Raw genomic sequence first — 19753 nt, 5'->3', positions numbered from 1 at the left:
TTCAAGAGACATGACCAAGAACTTAAACAGTTTGGGGTTTTGTGTGTTTTTTTATGTGTTCCAGCCTCACAAAGTTCAGTGCCAGATGGGCAGAGGGACCCTGCATGGCCTCTGAGACAGCCCAGATACACACGCTATCCCACCTACAAAATCACAAAGGGCAGGGTACACTGACTATACTCACCTACAGAATCACAGAGGGCCACAGTACACTGACTAAACTTGTCTACCAAAAATAATGGGGGCAGGAATTCTAGAAGCTATTTTCTTTATAATTTTATAGTAAATATTAGAATTAGGTAGAGCAGTAACTGGTTCAAATTTTATGCTGATGTTAATTTCTAATAATTATATTTCAAAAATCTAAAGCTATTGTTACATGTGTTTACAACTTGTTTTCACCATTGAATTTTTCTTTCAAAACTATAAGCAGTTGCTAGTGAAGTTACTCAGTCGTATGTGATTCTACAATCTCATGGACTGTCGCTTACCAGGTTCTTCTGTCCATGGAATTTGCCAGGCAAGAGTACTGGAGTGGCTTGCCATTTCCTTCTGCAGGGGATCTTCCTGACCTGGGGATTGAACCTGGGTTTCCCACGTTGCAGGCAGACGCTTTACCCTCTGAGCCACTAAGCAAATATTAAATGGTCAATGTTTAATCCTTGAAATACATACAGGATTTTCAGTTTCCAATTTTCTTGCTATGTTGTAAAGAATGAGTTCCTGACATGGAGTCATAAATTAGACTTGGCCCAAATACATGATAATGAAATTTTATATGAACGCCTCCATTATTAAAATTCTTTTTATTCTAAAACGATTATTTTTCAGATTTTACTAACACTATTCATTCTTTATCTCTTAAAAGGCATATATATTTTTTCCCACTGATAACTGAACAATAGAATTGCCCATGAGTGCCCAGGAGTCTCCAGCAGAGGCGTAGGTCAGCAGCGGCCTGCTGCAGGGTTGGGGACACTGCATGTAGCAGTGTCTGCATGGGACTTTTTGAAGGAGGTCACTATTATCTTCATTACTTCCACCATAGTTTGGCCCCAGGTAAATAACAGGGAAGTAACACAGCCCCACCCATCAACAGAAAATTGTATTAAAGATTTAATGAGCATGACCCCCCTCATCAGAACAAGACCCAGTTTCCCCCTCAGCCAGTCTCTCCCATCAGGAAGTATCCATAAGCCTCTTACCCTTCTCCATAAGAGGGCAGACAGATTGAAAACCAAAATCACAGAAAACTAACCAATCTGCTCATATGGACTGCAGCTTTGTCTAACTCAATGAAACTACGAGCCACGCCAATTAGGGCCACGCAAGATGGACAGGTAATGGAGGAGAGTTCTGACAAAACACGGTCCACTGGAGAAGGGAATGGCAAACCACTTCAGTATTCTTGCCTTAAGAACCCCATGAGCAGTATGAAAAGGCAGAAAGATAGGACACTGAAAGATAAACTACCCAGGTCAGTAGGTCCCCAATATGCTACTGGACATCAGTGGAGAAATAACTCCAGAAAGAACAAAGAGACAGAGCCAAAGCAAAAACAACACACAGTTGTGGATGTGACTGGTAATGGAAGCAAGGTCCGATGCTATAAAGAGCAATATTGCATAGGAACCTGGAATGTTAGGTCCAGGAATCAAGGCAAACTGGAAGTGGTCAAACCGGAGATGCAAGAGTGAACATCCACATTTTAGGAATCAGCGAACTAAAATAGACTAGAATGGGTGAATTTAACTCAGATGACCATTATATCTACTACTGTGAGCTAGAATCCCTTAAAAGAAATGGAGTAGCCATCATAGTCAACAAGAGTCTGAAATGCAGTACTTGGATGCAATCTCAAAAACAACAGAATAATCTCTGTTCATTTCCAAGGCAAACCACTCATTATCACAGTAATCCAAGTCTAAGCCCTGACCAGTAATGCTGAAGAAGCTGAAGTTGAACGGTTATATGAAGACCTACAAGACCTTCTAGAACTAACACCGAAAACAAAATGTCCTTTTCCTTATAGGAGATTGGAATGCAAAAGTAGGAAGTCAAGAAATATCTGGAGTAACAGGCAAATTTGGCCTTGGAGTACAGAATGAAGCAGGGCAAAGGCTTATAGAGTTTTGCCAAGAGAACACACTGCTCATAGCAAACACTTTCTTCCAACAACACAAGAGAAGACTCTATACATGGACATCACCAGATGGTTAATACCAAAATCAGATTGATTATATTCTTTGCAGCCAAAGATGGAGAAGCTCTATACAGTCAGAAAAAACAAGACCAGAAGCTGACTGTGGCTCAGATCATGAACTATCTATTGCCAAATTCTGACTTAAATTGAAGAAAGTAGGGAAAACCACTAGACCATTCAGGTATGATCTAAACCAAATCCCTTATGATTACACAGTGGAAGTGAGAAATAGATTCAAGGGATTAGATCTGATAGATAGAGTGCCTGAAGAACTATGGATGGAGGTTTGTGACACTGGACAGGAGGCAGGGATCAAGACCATCCCCAAGAAAAAGAAATGTAAAAAGGCAGAATGGTTGTCTGCAGAGGCCTTACAAATAGCTGTGAAAAGAGAAGTGAAAGGCAAAGAAGAAAAGGACAGACATACCCAATCTGAATGCAGAGTTCCAATGAATAGCACGGAGAGATAAGAAAGCCTTCCTCAGTAATCACTGTAAAGAAATAGAGGAAAGCAACAGAATGGGAAAGACTAGAGATCTCATCAAGAAAATTAGAGATACCAAGGGAACATTTCATGCAAAGATGGGCACAATAAGGGACAGAAATGGTATGGATCTAACAGAAACAGAAGATATTAAGAAGAGGTGGCAAGAATACACAGAAGAACTATACAAAATAGATCTTCACAACCCAGATAATCATGATGATATGATCACTCACCTAGAGCCAGACATCCTGGAATGCCAAGTCAAGTGGGCCTTAGAAAGCATCACTATGAACAAAGCTAGTGGAGGTGATGGAATTCTAGTTGAGCTATTTCAAATCCTAAAAGATGATGCTGTGAAAGTGCTGCACTCAATATGCCAACAAATTTGGAAAACTCAGCAGTGGCCACAGGACTAGAAAAGGTCAGTTTTCATTACAACCCCAAAGAAAGGCAATGACAAAGAATCCTCAAACTACCGCACAATTGCACTCATCTCACATGTTAGTAAAGTCATGCTCAAAATTCTCCAAGCCAGACTTCAGCAATACGTGAACCATGAACTTCCAGATGTTCAAGCTATATTTAGAAAAGGCAGAGGAACCAGAGATCACATTGCCAACATCTGCTGGATCATCGGAAAAGCAAGAGAGTTCCAGAAAAACATCTATTTCTGCTTTACTGACTATGCCAAAGCCTTTGACTGTGTGGATCACAACAAACTGTGGAAAATTGTGAAAGAGATGGGAATACCAGACCACCTGACCTGACTCTTGAGAAATCTGTATGTCAGGAAGCAACAGTTATTACTGGACATGGAACAACAGACTGATTCCAAGTTGGGAAAGGAGTATCAAGGCTGTATACTGTCACCCTGTTTATTTAACTTATATGCAGAGTACATCATGAGAAATGCTGGGCTGGATGAAGCACAAGCTAGAGTCAAGATTGCTGGGAGAAATATCAATAACCTCAGATATGCAGATGACACCACCCTTTTGGCAGACGACAAAGAACTAAAGAGCCTCTTGTTGAAAGTGAAAGAGGAGAGTGAAAAGTTGGCTTAAAGCTCAACCTTCAGATCATGGCCTCTGGTCCCATTGCTTCATGGCAAATAGATGGGGCAACAGTGGAAACAGTGACAGACTTTATTTTTCTGTGCTCCAATATCACTGCAGATGGTGACTGCAGCCATGAAATTTTAAAAGACACTTGCTTCTTGGAAGAAAAGCTATGACCAACATAGACAGCATATTAAAAAGCAGAAACATTACTTTGCTGACAAAGGTCTGTCTAGTCAAAGCTATGGTTTTTCCAGTAGTCATGTATGGATGTGAGAGTTGGACCATAAAGAAAGCTGAGTGCTGAGGAACTGATGCTTTTGAACTGTGGTGTTGGAGAAGACTTTTGAGAGCCCCTTGGACTGCAAGGCAATCAAACCAATCAGTCATAAAGGAAATCAGTCCTGAATATTCATTGGAAGGACTGATGCTGAAGCTGAAGCTCCAATACTTTGACCACCTGATGTGAAAAACTGACTCATTGGAAAAGACCCCAATGCTGGGAAAGACTGAAGGCAGGAGGAGAAGGGGACGACAGAATGAGATGGCTGGATGGCATCACGGACTCAATGGACATGAGTCTGAGTAAACTCCGGGAGTTGTTGATGGACAGGAAGCCCTGGCATGCTACAGTCATGGGGTCGCAAAGAGTTGGACATGACTGAGCGACTGAACTGAACTGAGCAAAGCCCTGTGCACCAGAGCAAGACCCAGTTTTTCTCATGCCAGTCCCTCCCATCAGGAAGCTTACACAAGCCTCTTAGCCTCATCCATCAGAGGGCAGACAGAAGAAACTAGAAGCAGCAGTCACAGCACCTAAAACAAAACCATAGTACAGAAAGTTAATCACGATGAAATAGCATAAAGTTTTGTCCCAGATGAAGGGACAAGATAAAACCCCAGAGAAACAACTAAATGAAGTGGAGAGAGGCAATCTTCCAGAAAAAAGAATACAGAATAATGATAGTGAAGATGATCTAGGATCTTGGGAAAAGAATGGAGGCAATGATTGAGAGGATGTAAGAAATGTTTACCAAAGACCTAGAAAAGAACTAAAGAATAAACTACAGAAATGAATAATACACTAGAAGGAATCAACAGCAGAATAACTGGGGCAGAAGAACAGATAAATGACCTGGAGGATAGAATGGTGGAAATCACTGCCACAGAACAGAATATAGAAAAAAAAAAGAAATGAAGATAGCCTGGGAAATCCCTGGGACAACATTAAGCACACCAACATTCGCATTTTAGGGGTCCAGAAGAAGAGAGAGAGAGAGGACCTGAGAAAATATTTGAAAAGATAATAGCTGAAAACATTCCTAACATGGGAAAGGAAACAGTCAACCAAGTCCAGGAAGCATAGAGAGTCCCAGGCAGGATAAACCCAAGGAGGAACACACTGAGACACACAATAATCAAACTGACAAAAATTAAAGACAGAGATAAAATATTAAAAGCAACAAGGGAAAAATGAAAAATAGCATACAAGGGAACTCCCATCAGGCTGTCAGCTGATTTCTCAACAGAAACTCTACAAGCCTGAAGGGAATGGCATGATATATTCAAATTGATGAAAACAAAGGGCCAACAACCAAGAATAATCTACTCAGCAAGACTTTATTCAGATTTGATGGAGAAATCAAAAGCTTTACAGACAAGCAAAAGTTAAAGAGAATTCAGCACTGCCAAACCAGCTTTACAACAAATACTAAAGGAACTTCTCTAGGCAGCAAACACAAGAGAAGGAAAAGACCTACTGAAAATAAATCCCAAACAATTCAGAAAACAATAATAGGATCATACATATTGATAATTACCCTAAATGTAAATGGATTAAATTCACCAACCAAAAGACATACTCTGGCTGGGTTGATGAAAACATGTGCATGTATGCACTTCCATTTACCACATCACTCTGCTTGACCCAGCCCCCCCAAATTCTATGTATTTATTTTATATTGTTAAAGTTAATCATGTTCCCATTATGGCCTGCAATTGTAATTATCTTTTATTTTTTGTCTGGCTATTGAAAACAGATGAACATCTTTTACTACTGTGATTATGTAACATTACTCACTTAATACCACTGCATCATGATTGGGCAACAGAAAAATAATAGAACTCTCTATCACCAGAACTAGGATCTAATAGAAAAACCTGTAATGACTTTTTAAAATCCAGATGCATATCAAGATTATCTTGAAATTTTTTGAAAACTACAAATGCTCAGGTATTAAATTTCTTCTCCAGAGCTCCAGATGTTTCTAATGAGCAGTCATGTTTAAAAACAACTGGACTCTATGTTGATTTTACTTTTATCTAGTTTGTTTCACTTTTTCTATTTCATATTCAGTGCTCCCATTTCATTGAGTTCATGTTCTCCGATTTCTCTTTTTTTTTTTTTTGGATGTTCTTTCTCAAGCCTTACCGACTGTAGCAGAAAAGTTTTTGTGTATAGATATTAATATGTATAATATATATGTTTTAGAAAACTTATAATTTTTTGCCTAAAAAATATGACATTTTGATTCCACTTGTTTGACATAGTATGAACAGAATGCTAGATTTCTGATTTAAAAATAGATATGAAATAAGCAACAAAGGTTTACGGTATAGCATAGGGAACCACAGTCAATATCATGTTATAACCTATGATGGAAAATAATTTCAAAAATAATATATGGTTTTTTGTATTTGTATAACTGAGTCACCTTGCTATGCACCTGAAGCACTCTAAGTCAACTATATTTCAACAATATATATATTCAAAAAAAAAAAAACTTTATTGCTGAAAAACATTAATCCTTATCTGAGCCTCCGCCAAGTTCTAATCTTTTCCAATGGTAACAAAAGATCACTGATTGCAAGTCATCATAAGAAATATAATAAAAATGAAAAAGCTTGCAATATTGCAACAATCACCAATATGTGACACAGGGACACAATGTGAGCAAACACTGTTGGTGAAATGGCACTGATGAACTCGATGCGGGACTGCCACAAAACTCCATTTTGTAAAAAGCACAATGGTCTGTAAAGCACAAGGAAGTGTGCTGGTAATAGTATTATTTCACTGGGTTATTATGAAAATTATATGAATATAAGTAAAATATTTAGAGGAGTATCTGGCACAGAGTAAGCATTAAATGAAAGTTAAGGTATCACTTCCAGGGTGTTGGCAGCTAAATCAATTTCCAAGTCACGTTCTGCCTTAAGTGACTAGGGAGATACTAAAATGAGTAGAGAAGGATGCTGGTGCCACCATGATGCCGGTGTGCACTGTGGTGCTGGGGGCCCCCGCACACTGCTCAGCCTGTTGTGAAACGAGGCTTCTGCTGTGTGGATTTAGACACATATTCCAGAAAACATTGTAAACAATGGTGCCAATATTTAATAAAAGACCTAAGTGTGAATCATGCTGTAGTCCCAACTTGAGTTTAGACTTAGCTCTAACACTTGGCTATTTTGTTTCTCTATACATCCAGGGAAGTTAAATTTCATATGTGGAAAATGTTTTGGGGTTTTCTGCTGAGTACAGTGGAGAAGGCAATGGCAAGCCACTCCAGTACTCTTGCCTAGAAAATCCCATGGATGGAGGAGCCTGGTAGGCTGCGGTCCGTGGGGTTGCTGGGGGTCAGACACGACTGAGCGACTTCACTTTCACTTTTCACTTTCACACATTGGAGAAGGAAATGGGAACCCACTCCAGTGTTCTTGCCTGGAGAATCCCAGGGACGGGGGAGCCTGGTGGGCTTCTGTCTATGGGGTCACACAGAGTTGGACACGACTGAAGTGACTTAGCAGCAGCTGAGTACAGATTGTCCCTCAATCAAAGTTTCCTCTATAAAAGTGTTGTTCCCTCTTCACTATGAAGTCAAAGAAAAAGAAAAGCAAGGAAATGAAAAGAGGTGAAGACAGGAAGGATGCATAAAGGAACAAAGTTCAATCAGGAAGAAAAAAGAAAAATAGTATTATGTGCTTTTGAGTAAAGATGGCAAAGACTGCTTGCCATTTGAGATCTACCAGCAGGTTCTGCATCACCAGAGGTGTTAAAACCCAGACATTAGTGTGAATCAGACTATGTTCTTACTTTGAGCTTAAAATACAGAAGAGGGAAGTATGGATGGATGAAAAAGAAAAATGTTTAAGACAGAAGTTATATGAACAATACCACAGAACTCACATTAACACTCACGTCATCTCACTGACAGCTCACACAAGGAGGGCCATGCAATACTACTAAGCAAACATAATTAGGTCATAATTCTCACTGTAACTCTATAATGCCAACTCCAGCAGATATAAAAGTGTGGAGTTAAAGAGGGTGGGGCATTGCACATAAACTGTTAATGTTTATGAAACAAGGAAACAGAGGTCAAATGAAGCTTTACTTGACCTGTCGGTTGCATACCAGTAGAGAGTATAAATCCAACACAGAAATTCTGCTTTAAAAGAAAATAAAACTGAAACAAATTGTGGGCATTGGGGAAGGGAACAAAGTTTGTTACCAAAAATATATAGCACTAGCTGATTATCTAAAAATCTGATTCTAACTTTATTTACCTTAAATAAATTTTTCATTGATATGGTTTTGAAAAGTATTACTCAATAGGCCGTAACATTCTAATTAAAGGCAGCAAAGCAGCTACAATCTGTGGTCCAGTAGAGGGAGTACTGGAACGGAGGGCGACAGAGAAGAAACTGGCGTAAAGTTAAGGTTAACTCAGCAAACCCAGTGCTGTATAGATTGGCATGTCCATCCTCAGTAAAGGTTCTGAACACCAGTAAACATCTGAACTGAGACACTCTTTGATATGCCCCACACAGCTGCTACAGCATCACTTACAATTAGCAGCGAATGCCAACGCCAATGGGAAAAGGGTGAAATTACATTCTGTGCTTTTTGGCTCTGGACACACTAACAATGGAAACAGTACTACGATCTTATACTCTGATCCTTCACAGCAGTCTGCGTGTTATGCTTGAGAGATATAAGATCACAGACAACAATCAAATGAAGCAAAATGCACAAACTTACACTCTTTCAATCCTCTTGTACCTAGCCACAACTGAAAACTTTGATTGTAGGTACAACTTTGCTAAATAAATTCATAAAAAATATAACTGTATAAGTGAACGTCACTCAGTCATACCCGACTCTTTGAGACCCCATGGACTATACAGTCCGTGGAATTCTCCAGGCCAGAATACTGGAGTGGGTAGCCTTTCCCTACTCCAGGGGATCTTCCCAACCCAAGGATAGAAACCAATAACTGTACAAAGGATATAAAAATAAGATGACAGTGGAGAAATACAATAAACTCATGAGTTTGCAAATTTGTGTCCTATTTGAAATTTGAGTCTTCAAGTTTAAAAATTCTGGTGTCAGAAGTAGTAGAGCAGGAACACTGGCAAAAGCCTGGTCCCAGGACTTAAGTCAAGGATGAGACCAGAGGAACCAAAAGAACCTCTGGTGAAACCAAAACATAAATAATGCCATTTTCAGAATGGGTACGCAATAAGCTAATTTTGCTGTAACTACTCAAGGAAAATGAACCCATAAAATAAATCAGAAACCTCTGATTTCTTATGCTTATTTTACATGAATCATTGATTCTCAATATATTTATACATTCTAATTATAGATTGAATAATTATACTCTACAGCTTGTTATCTTTTATGATTTTCAACGATTTCTGTTAAAGGGCCCTGCAACTCTTCCTATTTCAGTAATTCATGACTACATGTTTTAGCCACCCAGTAGTAACTATCTCAGCAAAGGATTTCTAATACTACAAAATTCAAAGAGGCAAGAGGTGTCAAAGGAGAATCAAAACTGAGTCAGTACTGTTAAGAGAGCTCTCTTAAATACAGCTGGCACCCATTAAGAAAATGCATTTCTCAGCCTGGATGGAATCTGACCTTTGATCTGGTAAAGTCACACAGAACACAGGCCAGGAACTCAAGATACTCAATGGACCCCTACTCTAATTCTAAGGACTTCCCTGGTGCCTCAGTGGTAAAGAACCCACCTGTCAATGCAGGAAATGTGGACTCAATCCCTGCGTTGGGAAGATGCCTTGGAGAAGGAAATGGCAACCCACTCCAGTATTCCTGTCTGAGAAATCCCATGGACAGAGGAGCCTGGCGGGCTACAGTCCATGGGGTCAGAAAGAATCAGGCGCAAATTAGCCACTGAGCATGCAGGCACTCTAATTCTATTCTGATTCCTTAAGGATCAACATTTTCCACCTTGAATGGAGACAATCACAAATCTTACCAGGCAACTTTAAGCAACCTCTTGATCTTTTGCCTTTACTTAACTCTTCTCTTTCAGGGTTACTAGATTCTGTATATACCGAATCACAGTTATTAAGACCCTAAATAAACTTTTTTTTCTTATTTGCAGCCTCCTGCATTTGGGGGGACTGACAGAAGTTTGAAGAAGGAAGTAAAAGTTTAAAAGCAGAATGGCTTAAAATTTTAAAAAAGATTCAACAGATATTAATCTGGTATTATTTACAACTGAAAATCCCCAAAGACGGCCCCTGCATAGCCAAGACCAACTAAACCCTATTCAGTTAATCCTCCCCCAAAATTCATTCTAGTTTCATGACTGACCCATCACCATCCTTCAGTCACTTTTTGCTTCATATACTGCTTTGACTTTTTGGTGCCTTTACACTCCCTGTTAACTCTAACTTAAACGCTCATTAATTGAAAAGAGCAAAAGACTCCAAGGTTCTGTTTTTTTAATTCTGATTTTGCATAGTGTCCTCATCATTTAACTGCTATACCATTTTTATTGCATACCTTGGTTCATTGGGCTTTAAAGACACTAAATGTTTTACAAAATGAAGGTCTGTGGCAACCCTTGACGGAACAAATCTATTGGCACCATTTTTCCAACAGTACTTGCTCACTTCAAGTCTCTGGGTCACATTCTGCTAATTTTCACAATATTTCCAACTCTTTCATTATAATTATAATTGTTATGATGAACTACCATCAGTGATCTTTGATGTTACTAATGCAATTGTTTTGTGGCACCACAAACCACACCCACAGAAGATGGGAACTTTGTGTCTGTTCTGATTGCTCCAGGAACCATTGGCTCCCCAACCTCTCTCCCCATCTCCCAGGCCTCCCTGTTTCCCAGAGACACACAATATTTAAATTAGCCCAATTAACATCCCTGCATTTAACAGTTTCTAAGTGTCAGAGTGAAAAGAACAATCACAGGTCTCTTAAGTGAAAGCTAGAAATGATTAAGCTCAGTGAGGAAGGCATGACTCAAGCCAAGACAGGCCACAAGCTAGGCCTCTTGCAACTGTTAGCCAAACTGCAAAGGAAAGTAGAAGGATATACAAGTACTGCTCCAGTGAATAAAATTCTCCAAGTCAGGCTTCAACAGTACATGACCCATGAACTTCCAGATGTTCAAGTTGGATTTAGAAAAGGCAGAGGAACCAGAGATCACATTGCCAACATTCATTGGATCATAGAAAAAGCAAACAGAATTCCAAAAAAAAATCTTCTGAATTATTGATTACGCCAAAGACTTTGACTGTGTAGATCACAACAAACTGTGGAAAATTCTTAGAGATGGGAATACCAGACCACCTGACCTGCCTCCTGAGAAATCTGTATGCAGGTCAAGAAGCAACAGTTAGAACTGAACATGGAACAACAGACTGGTTCCAAACTGGGAAAGGAGTACATCAGACTGTATATTGTCACCCTGCTTATTTAACTTATATCCATAGTACATCATGCGAAACGCCGTGCTGGATGAAGCACAAGCTGGAATCAAGACTGCCAGGAGAAATATCAATAACCTCAGATACACAGATGACACCACCCTTACGGCAGAAAGTGAAAAGGAACTAAAAAGCCTCTTGATGAAAGTGAAAGAGGTGAGTGAAAAAGCTGGTTTAAAACTCAACATTCAAAAAACTAAGATCATGGCATCTGGTCCCATCACTTCATGGCAAATAGATGGAGAAATAATGGAAACAGTGACAGACTTTATTTTCTTGGGCTCCAAAATCACCGCAAATGGTGACTGCAGCCATGAAATTTTAAAAGACGCTTGCTTCTTGGAAGAAAAGCTATGACCAATCTAGACAGCATATTAAAAAGCAGAGACATCACTCTGCCGACAAAGGTCCATCTAGTTAAAATTATGGTTTTTCCAGTAGTCATGTATGGATGTGAGCATTGGACCATAAAGAAAGCTGAGCCCTGAAGAATTGATGTTTTTGAACTATGGTGTTGGAAAAGACTCTTGAGAGTCCCTTGGACTGCAAGGAGATCCAACCAATGAGTCATAAAGGAAATGATGGAAGAACTGATGCTGAAACTCCAATACTTTGGCCACCTGATGAGAAGAATTGACTCATTGGAAAAGACCCTGATGCTGGGAAAGATCAAAGGTGGGAGGAGAAAGGGACGACAGAGGATGAGACGGTTGGATGGCATCACTGACTTGATGGACATGAGTTTGAGTAAACTCCGGGAGTTGGTGATGGACAGGGAAGCCTGATGTACTGTAGTTCATGGGGTTGCAAAGAGTTGGACACAACTGAGTGGCTGAAGTGAACTGAACTGAACTCTGGTGAATACAAGAACGATAAGAAAGCAAAACAACCCTACTGCTAATTCAGAGAAAGCTGTAGTGGTCTGACAGATGATCAAACCAGCTAAAATATTTCCTTAAGCCAAAGCCTAATCCAGAGGAGGGCCTGTGTGTGTGCTCAGTCACTCAGTCATGTCCAACTCTTTGTGACCCCATGGGCTGTAGCCCGCCAGGCTCCTCTGTCCATGGAATCCTCCAGGCAAGAACAGTGGAGTGGGTCCAGGGGATCTTCACAACACAGGAATCGACCCAGGACTCCCACATTGAAGGCAGATTCTTTACCACCTGAGCCACTAGGGAAGACCAAGAAGGGCCTCTCTTCAATTATATGAAGGTTAAGAGAAGTGAGAAAGATGCAGAAGTGTGAAGCTGGCAGAGGTTGATTCATTAAGCTTAAGGAAAGAAACCCTCTCCATAATATAAAAGCACAAGTTGAAGCAGCAAGAACTGATAGAGAAGCTGCAGCAAGTAACCCAGAAGACACAAGCAGGATAAGTAATGAAGGTGGCTACACTAAACAACAGATTTTCAGCATACACAAAACTGCCTTATATTAAAAGATTCCTTCTAGGACTACTCTAAGAGAAGTCAATGCCTGGCTTCAGGGTTTCAAAGGACAGGCTGGCCCTCTTGTCAGGGACTAATGCAGCTGGTGACAGTGAGTCAAAGCCGATGCTCATTTACCATTCTAAAACTCCCAGGGCCCTTAAGAATTAGGCTAAATCTACCCTGCCTATGCTCTACAAATGGAACAAAGCCTGGATGATAGCACATCTGTTTACAACACAGTTTCCTGAACATTTCAAGCCCTCTATCGAGACCTACTGCTCAGAAAAGATTCCCTGCAAAATATTACTGCTCACTGATAATGCGCCTGGTTACCCAAGAGTTCTGAAGATGTACAAGACTGATGTTGCTTTAATGCCTGCTAACATAACATCCATCCTGCAGCCCATGGATCAAGGAGTAATTTTGACTTTCAAGTCTAATTATTTGAGAAATACCTGTGTAAGCTTATTGGAGAAGGCAATGGCACCCCACTCCAGTACTCTTGCCTGGAAAATCCCACGGACGGAGGAGCCTGGTAGGTTGCAGTCCATGGGGTCACTAAGAGTCGGACACAACTGAGCGACTTCACTTTCACTTTTCACTTTCATGCATTGGAGAAGGAAATGGCAACCCACTCCAGTGATCTTGCCTGGAGTATCCCAGGTTTCTCAAGATGAAATGAATATGCTAGTGAATATGCTATGAACACTGTTGAAATGGCAGCAATGGATTTAGAATATTACATAAAGTTAGTTGACAAAGCAGTGGCAGTGTTTGAGAGGGACTGATTTCAATTTTGAAAGAAGTTATAACTATGGGTAAAATGCTATCTAACAGCAACAAATGTTGCAGAAAAATCACTTGTGAAAGGAAGTGATGCAGCAAACTTCATTGTAGTCTTATTTCAAGAAACTGCCAGTCTCCAGCCTCCAGCAACCACCACCCTGATCAGTCAGTAGCCACCAATGTGGAGGCAAGACTCTCCAGCAGCAAAGATCACTAGCTGAAGACTCACATTATTACTGGCATTTTTGTTTTTATTTTAAACTAAGATATGCAGTTTTTTTTTGTAAATAATACTATTTGTATACAATAGACTACAGTATAGTATAAAATAACTTAATATGCACTGGAAGCTTGTGTGACTTACTTTATTGCAATATTCACTTTATTTCAGTGGTCTGGAACCCACACTATCTATGAGGTATGCATCCAGGAAAAGGAGACCAGTTTCTAGAGCTAAAAGGATTAAATGAGATAACATATGTAAAAACAGCAGGGTACCTATCCCATACTAAAGCACTAAAAAATAATAGCTTCTTTCATGGATCTCTGTAAATCTGTTGAATTCCTACTCACCCCCCCAAACCCCAATTTAAATGTTTCTATATATTATTTGTTCTATTTTCTTCCTCCGCAAAAATGCAATTGCTAGTCTTCTGTGTCTCCCATGGGAGTTACAGAAACCTCTGCTGCTGCTGCTGCTGCTAAGTCACTTCAGTAGTGTCCGACTCTGTGTGACCCCATAGACGGCATTCCCCATCCCTGGGATTCTCCAGGCAAGAACACTGGAGTGGGTTGCCATTTCCTTCTCCAATGTGTGAAAGTGAAAAGTGAAAGTGAAGTCGCTCAGTCATGTCCGACCTTTAGCGACCCCACGGACTACAGCCAACCAGGCTCCTCCATCCATGGGATTTTCTAGGCAAGAGTACTGGAGTGGCTTGCCATTGCCTTCTCCATGCCTTACCTCTACTGTACTTTAAATGCTTGCTGATGGCCTTTCTGTTCCATTACAGAATAAATACCTCCAGGGTGGGATTTTTATCTAACTACTGCCTACTCCAAAAGTTAAAGAATCAATAATGAACTTAAATAGTATTTATTGAACAAGTAAATGATTTCATTAAACTATTACAAACTAAATTCCATCACCTCCACTAGCTTGGTTCACAGTGATGCTCTCCATCTATATGCCATCACTCCATGGCAAACAGATGGAGAAACAAGGACAAACTTTAATTTCTTGGGCTCCAAAATCACTGCAGATGGTGCCTACAGCCATGAAATTAAAAAACGCTTGCTCCTTGGAAGAAAAGCTGTGACCAACCTAGAGAGCATATTGAAAAGCAAAGATATTACTCTGCTGACAAAGGTCCATCTAGTCAAAGCTATGGTTTTTCCAATAGACATGTATGGATGTGAGAGTTGGAGCATAAAGAAAGCTGAGCACCGAAGAATTGATGTTTTTGAACTGTGATGTTGCAGAAGACTCTTGAGAGTGCCTTGAACTGCAAGGAGATCCAACCAGTCAGTCAAAAAGGAAATCAGTCCTGAATATTCATTGGAAGGACTGATACTAAAGCTGAAGCTCCAGTACTTTGGCCACCTGATGTGAAGAACTGTCTCACTGGAAAAGACCCTGATGCTGGGAAAGATTGAAGGCGGGAGGAGAAGGGGATGAAAGAGGATGAGATGGTTTGATGGCATCACTGACTCAATGGACACGAGTTTAAGTAAGCTCCAGGAGTTGCTGATGGACAGGGAAGCCTGATGTGCTGCAGTCCATGGGGTTGCGAAGATTAGGAAAAGATTGAGCAGCTGAACTGAACTGAACAAACTAAAATCCTTATATAGTCTTTCAAGTATTTCACAATACTCTAAAAAAATAACAATACTTACATACTTTGATACACTATCAGAAATGTAACTTTTTAATGCTTCTGCTTACCATACACTCATTTAGTCATGAAGTACAAGTGCCTCCTACAGGCTGAGAGTACTGTACATTGGTGAACAAAATGAACAAAAAACCCTGTCCTTATTAGCTTTATATTTACCACATGTAAATTTGTGGAAGAAATAAATTTCCATTACAAATTTGCCAGAAAAATATGCCAAAAGACACAAAGGTATTCTTCAGTATTACTAAATATCAAAAGGATAATAGAAAACAAAAACAAAAACCTCCTGACCACACACAAAATCTAACTACTTTAAAAGTATGATGTACATTCAGATTCAGTGCAGTAAACAAGCAAAACTAATTTTGTATCCCTAAAAAAAAAAAAATGCTCATCCTAAGGACTCATTTCCTTGTAGCTAAAAGTATTTGTAATTTCTTATTTGAATGGTTAGTCATCTTTGTGAGTTTTAAGAATTTTACAAATACAATTACATGCATCGCATAGATCCTAATTTGAAAGGTGGTGATGTGTAATGTGGCCTCTTTGAAAATCTGTTTATAACTTTAAAACATTCTTCATTTTATAAGTGAGGAGAGCTTTTTACACAACTTTATATCAGGGCTTCCAGTCTAAGTGGTGCCCCTCCATGAGTAAGACAGGCCATGCTGCTGCTGCTGCGAAGTTGCTTCAGTTGTGTCCGACTCTGTGTGACCCACAGACAGCAGCCCACCAGGCTCCCGCATCCCTGGGATTCTCCAGGCAAGAACACTGGAGTGGGTTGCCATTTCCTTCTCCAATGCATGAGAGTGAAAACTGAAAGTGAAGTCACTCAGTCGTGTCCGACTCTTAGCGACCCCATGGACTGCAGCCCACCAGGCTCCTCCGTCCATGGGATTTTCCAGACAAGAGGACTGGAGTGGGGTGCCATTGCCTTCTCAAGACAGGCCATACCAGGACTAAATAAACTACCTGCAATATCAGGCAAGCAACCCTGGTGCCAGAGACATAGATGCTGCTCTTGCACACCAACCTTTCCAACCTCACCTCTTGCTTCATCCTCTTTGCTGCATCCACCTTGTTCCTCAAGTATGGCCTATGCTTTTCTTTCTTTGCTCATTCCCAAATTTGGCCCCAGAAGGTCCTTTCCCTATCTCTACTGTCAAAATACTACTTATCAACATACCATTTCCATCTGGAAGAGCTTAGGCTTTCCTCTCTTGGGGTAACTGTACCTTCTTTTAATTAACAACCCTCTCTGTAAGCCTTCCTTACAGAGCCTAGCTAGTTCTATCTTGCTCTAACCCTGCCCAGCCACTCTTACTGAAGCATAAATGTTCCTCACTGTTCTGCTCATCTGGAAAGGGCCCTTAAACATACAACAGGGGCTTGATTTTCCTATCAGATGACAGACTAAATAAAAAACCCAAATACCTAACACTTGCCATAGCTAAACACTAGGAAACTTCACTGAGAGATCTCTGCAAAACAGTATTGAATTCCAAAATCACAAAAAAGACTCAGTCTTACTGAACACATCTTGCTACCTAAAATTACATTATTTCAATGTCAGAAGTAACAAAAAAATGTAATCTGTTGTCCCATGCAGAGAATGCTGAGAGGAGAATCCTGAAAGCACTAGGTACTTCTTACAGAGAGGTTTCATTTCATTTGTACCTTTTGGTCATTTCAGACTTTAATAAGCCAACTTAACATCTAACTGAGAGCCTTGCCCTGCTTCACTAATTAACAGTGGAATAAACAAACAAAAGGGAAACCAAAAATAACCAATTCTGGATATAAAGTGCAGTGAGCTGGGTTTCAGGTTATGGTTCCTACATGTGGAGTTGTATAAATAGGGCTCTCTCCCCTATAGAGTCTACAGAGAAAAGGTGAAAAGCATAAACGTCAAACAAGTGGTGAATGGACAGACCATTAGGAGCCCTAGTTTAAAGGGCTCTTTAAACAATCCCCAGCCATAAGGAAGAAATACTTCAACAGCACCCTAAAGGAAACAAGAAACTGAATCATGAAAGGAAACAATAAAAAAGCATCAGCGGCATGCCTTACAAAAATCACTAGTAAGATTTAAGTCTCAACCCCCACTTTGTCTCAAAAGTGCTTTCTAATAATACTGCGCACATTCCAAACAGCTTCCATCTGCCAAGAACTTACCAACTGCACCTCCCCTGCTCAGCAACCAGGGTGAAAAACCAATCCCAAGGGAATCTTAATCCTTTCATTTTGGCAGTAAACTGCAAACATCTACCTTGCTGGGAATTTATCCATAGGGAGAATAGTTTCAAAGTGAATTTAGGAGGTGAACAAGACCCAAGGGAAAGCAGGAGAGACAAAACAAAAAGGAAAACGGGTGAATACAGATTCAAAGGAAAAGGTCAGAAAAACAGAAAGTCAAGAATTTATTGGGGAGGAGGGGGAAGGAAAGCAAAAGGCAATACAAAAAGTAAACTAACTCAAGAGAATAAAATAATACTCTACCCTAAGGATAAATGACTCGAGAAGGAAAGTGAGGAGCAGCAAAGAGTCGAGTCCAGATGACTTGAAGAACTTTAAAAATTCTCTTACTGTATCTTTTAAGACTGATTGGGTTCGGAAGTCGGAATCCTAGAAGAGGCAAGAGTCTAGTAGTGGAGGAAAAAGTGAGACAATGTTGGAGAGTAAAGAGATCCTCCCTCCTAAGCTCTTAGATAGACATCAGGTAAGGCTGAATCAAGGAAACCGCTGGTGAGGAGCCGGGTTCCGGGAAGGGCTTAGAGAGGCAACTATCACGCGGATTCACTTGTCCGTGGGCGACAGAGTCCACGTGGGCGACAGAGTCCACGTGGGCTCGGGGGAGACCACAGCGAGCCCCCACCCCCACCCCACCCTGGAGGGAGACTGACAGGCCGGACTAACAAACAGATGGGCTCTCAGAACAGCAGCGAGAGGTGCGAAGTATCCTCGGGAGCTGGCCACACTGGACGGGGACCCTGAAGGGGGAAAAGAACGCAGCGACCAGGGTCAAGGGCGGAGTCGCCAGGGGCCCCGCAGGCGCCCTTCGCGAAGCCGGAACTCACCGATGCCGAGCCCCACAACCAGGCGGCCGGCGAGCAGCGTCTCCTTGTTGTTCGCCGCGGCCAGCACCGCGGAGCCGGCGGTGAAGAGGGCACTGGCCAGCAGGATGGCGGCGCGGCGGCCGAAGACGCCGTTGAGGGCCCCGCCGGCCAGCGCCGAGACGGCGGCCGCCCCCACCGTGCTGGATACGAGCAGCTCCTGCCACATCGCGTCCAGGCTGAGCTGCCGCTTGAGCAGCAGCATGGCCCCCGACACCACCCCGGTGTCATAGCCGAACAGGAAGCCGCCCAGCGCGGAGAAGACCGCCACCACGTACACGAAGGCGGGGGTCTCGTCCTGCTGGAACTGCCGCCGCGCCGCGCGCTCCAGGTCCCCGACGCCGCCGCCGCCCGCGCCCGCGCCCTGCAGGCTGGCGCTCGACTCCGCGGCCGCCAGAAGGCTGCGCTCCCCGGCCGTGCTCGCCGCGTCCGGCTCCTGCTGCTTCCTGCGGCGCTCGCCCATGAGGCTGCTCAGGCTCCGCAGCGTGTACTCCACATTCTCGCTCGCCTTGCGGGACATAAGGCAGGGGCCCGGGGCTGCCCGGGGGAACGAGGCTCCGCGGGCTGGCGGTCTCGGAGGGCTGGACAGCCCGAGCGGGCACAAGGAACCGCCGCCTTCCTCCTCCCGGCTCCCGCTCCGCCTGCCACGGTAGCAGCTGCCGCCGCGGCCACTCCGGGGAGAAAGTTGCTGCCCGCCGGCCCCGGCTCTGCGGAGTTGGAGCCTGGCGGGTCTCACTCGAGACTCACGCCCCGCGCCTGCCGAGCTGGCGCTGCGGAGCAGGCGGGAGGTGGGGCCGCAGGTCACGTGCAGCCCCAGCCAGCGGGGCCGGGAGACGCCCCGCCCCTCCCCGGGCGGTGCCAGCCTCAGCCCACCCCGGACCCCTAAACCCCACCTCCCGGGCGATCGCGACCTCTGACCTAGGGTCCTTCTAACGTGGCTCTCGGTTTCTTAACTGCTCCAAGTCCCGTAGTTTGGGGGTTGCAGCTGAGGAGCAAGCCAGTGTTTGCCAGCCCGGTACT

At 42.3% G+C, this 19753-nt stretch overlaps 1 protein-coding gene across 2 annotated transcripts in view; it reads right to left on the bottom strand.

Moving 5' to 3' along the window:
- SLC2A13 (solute carrier family 2 member 13) overlaps nucleotides 1-19529 on the bottom strand; it is a 559427-nt gene extending 539898 nt beyond the window's left edge. Inside the window, exon 1 of one of the 2 annotated variants that reach the window (XM_088836975.1) lies at nucleotides 18698-19529. In XM_088836975.1, coding sequence (XP_088693101.1) covers nucleotides 18698-19253 — 556 coding nt within the window. In that variant the 5' untranslated portion in view covers nucleotides 19254-19529. The remainder of the gene's footprint in view (nucleotides 1-18697) is intronic. The other variant, XM_055396779.2, reaches the window with a different exon arrangement.
- Nucleotides 19530-19753: the final 224 nt, after the last annotated feature.

This window comes from Moschus berezovskii, chromosome 6, assembly GCF_049115385.1.
Source record: "Moschus berezovskii isolate FMDL1 chromosome 6, NW_MosBer_1.0, whole genome shotgun sequence".
Classification (NCBI taxonomy): domain Eukaryota; kingdom Metazoa; phylum Chordata; class Mammalia; order Artiodactyla; family Moschidae; genus Moschus; species Moschus berezovskii.
The sequence above is the reverse complement of the archived record's forward strand: the minus strand, read 5'-3'. Positions and strand labels throughout refer to the sequence as shown.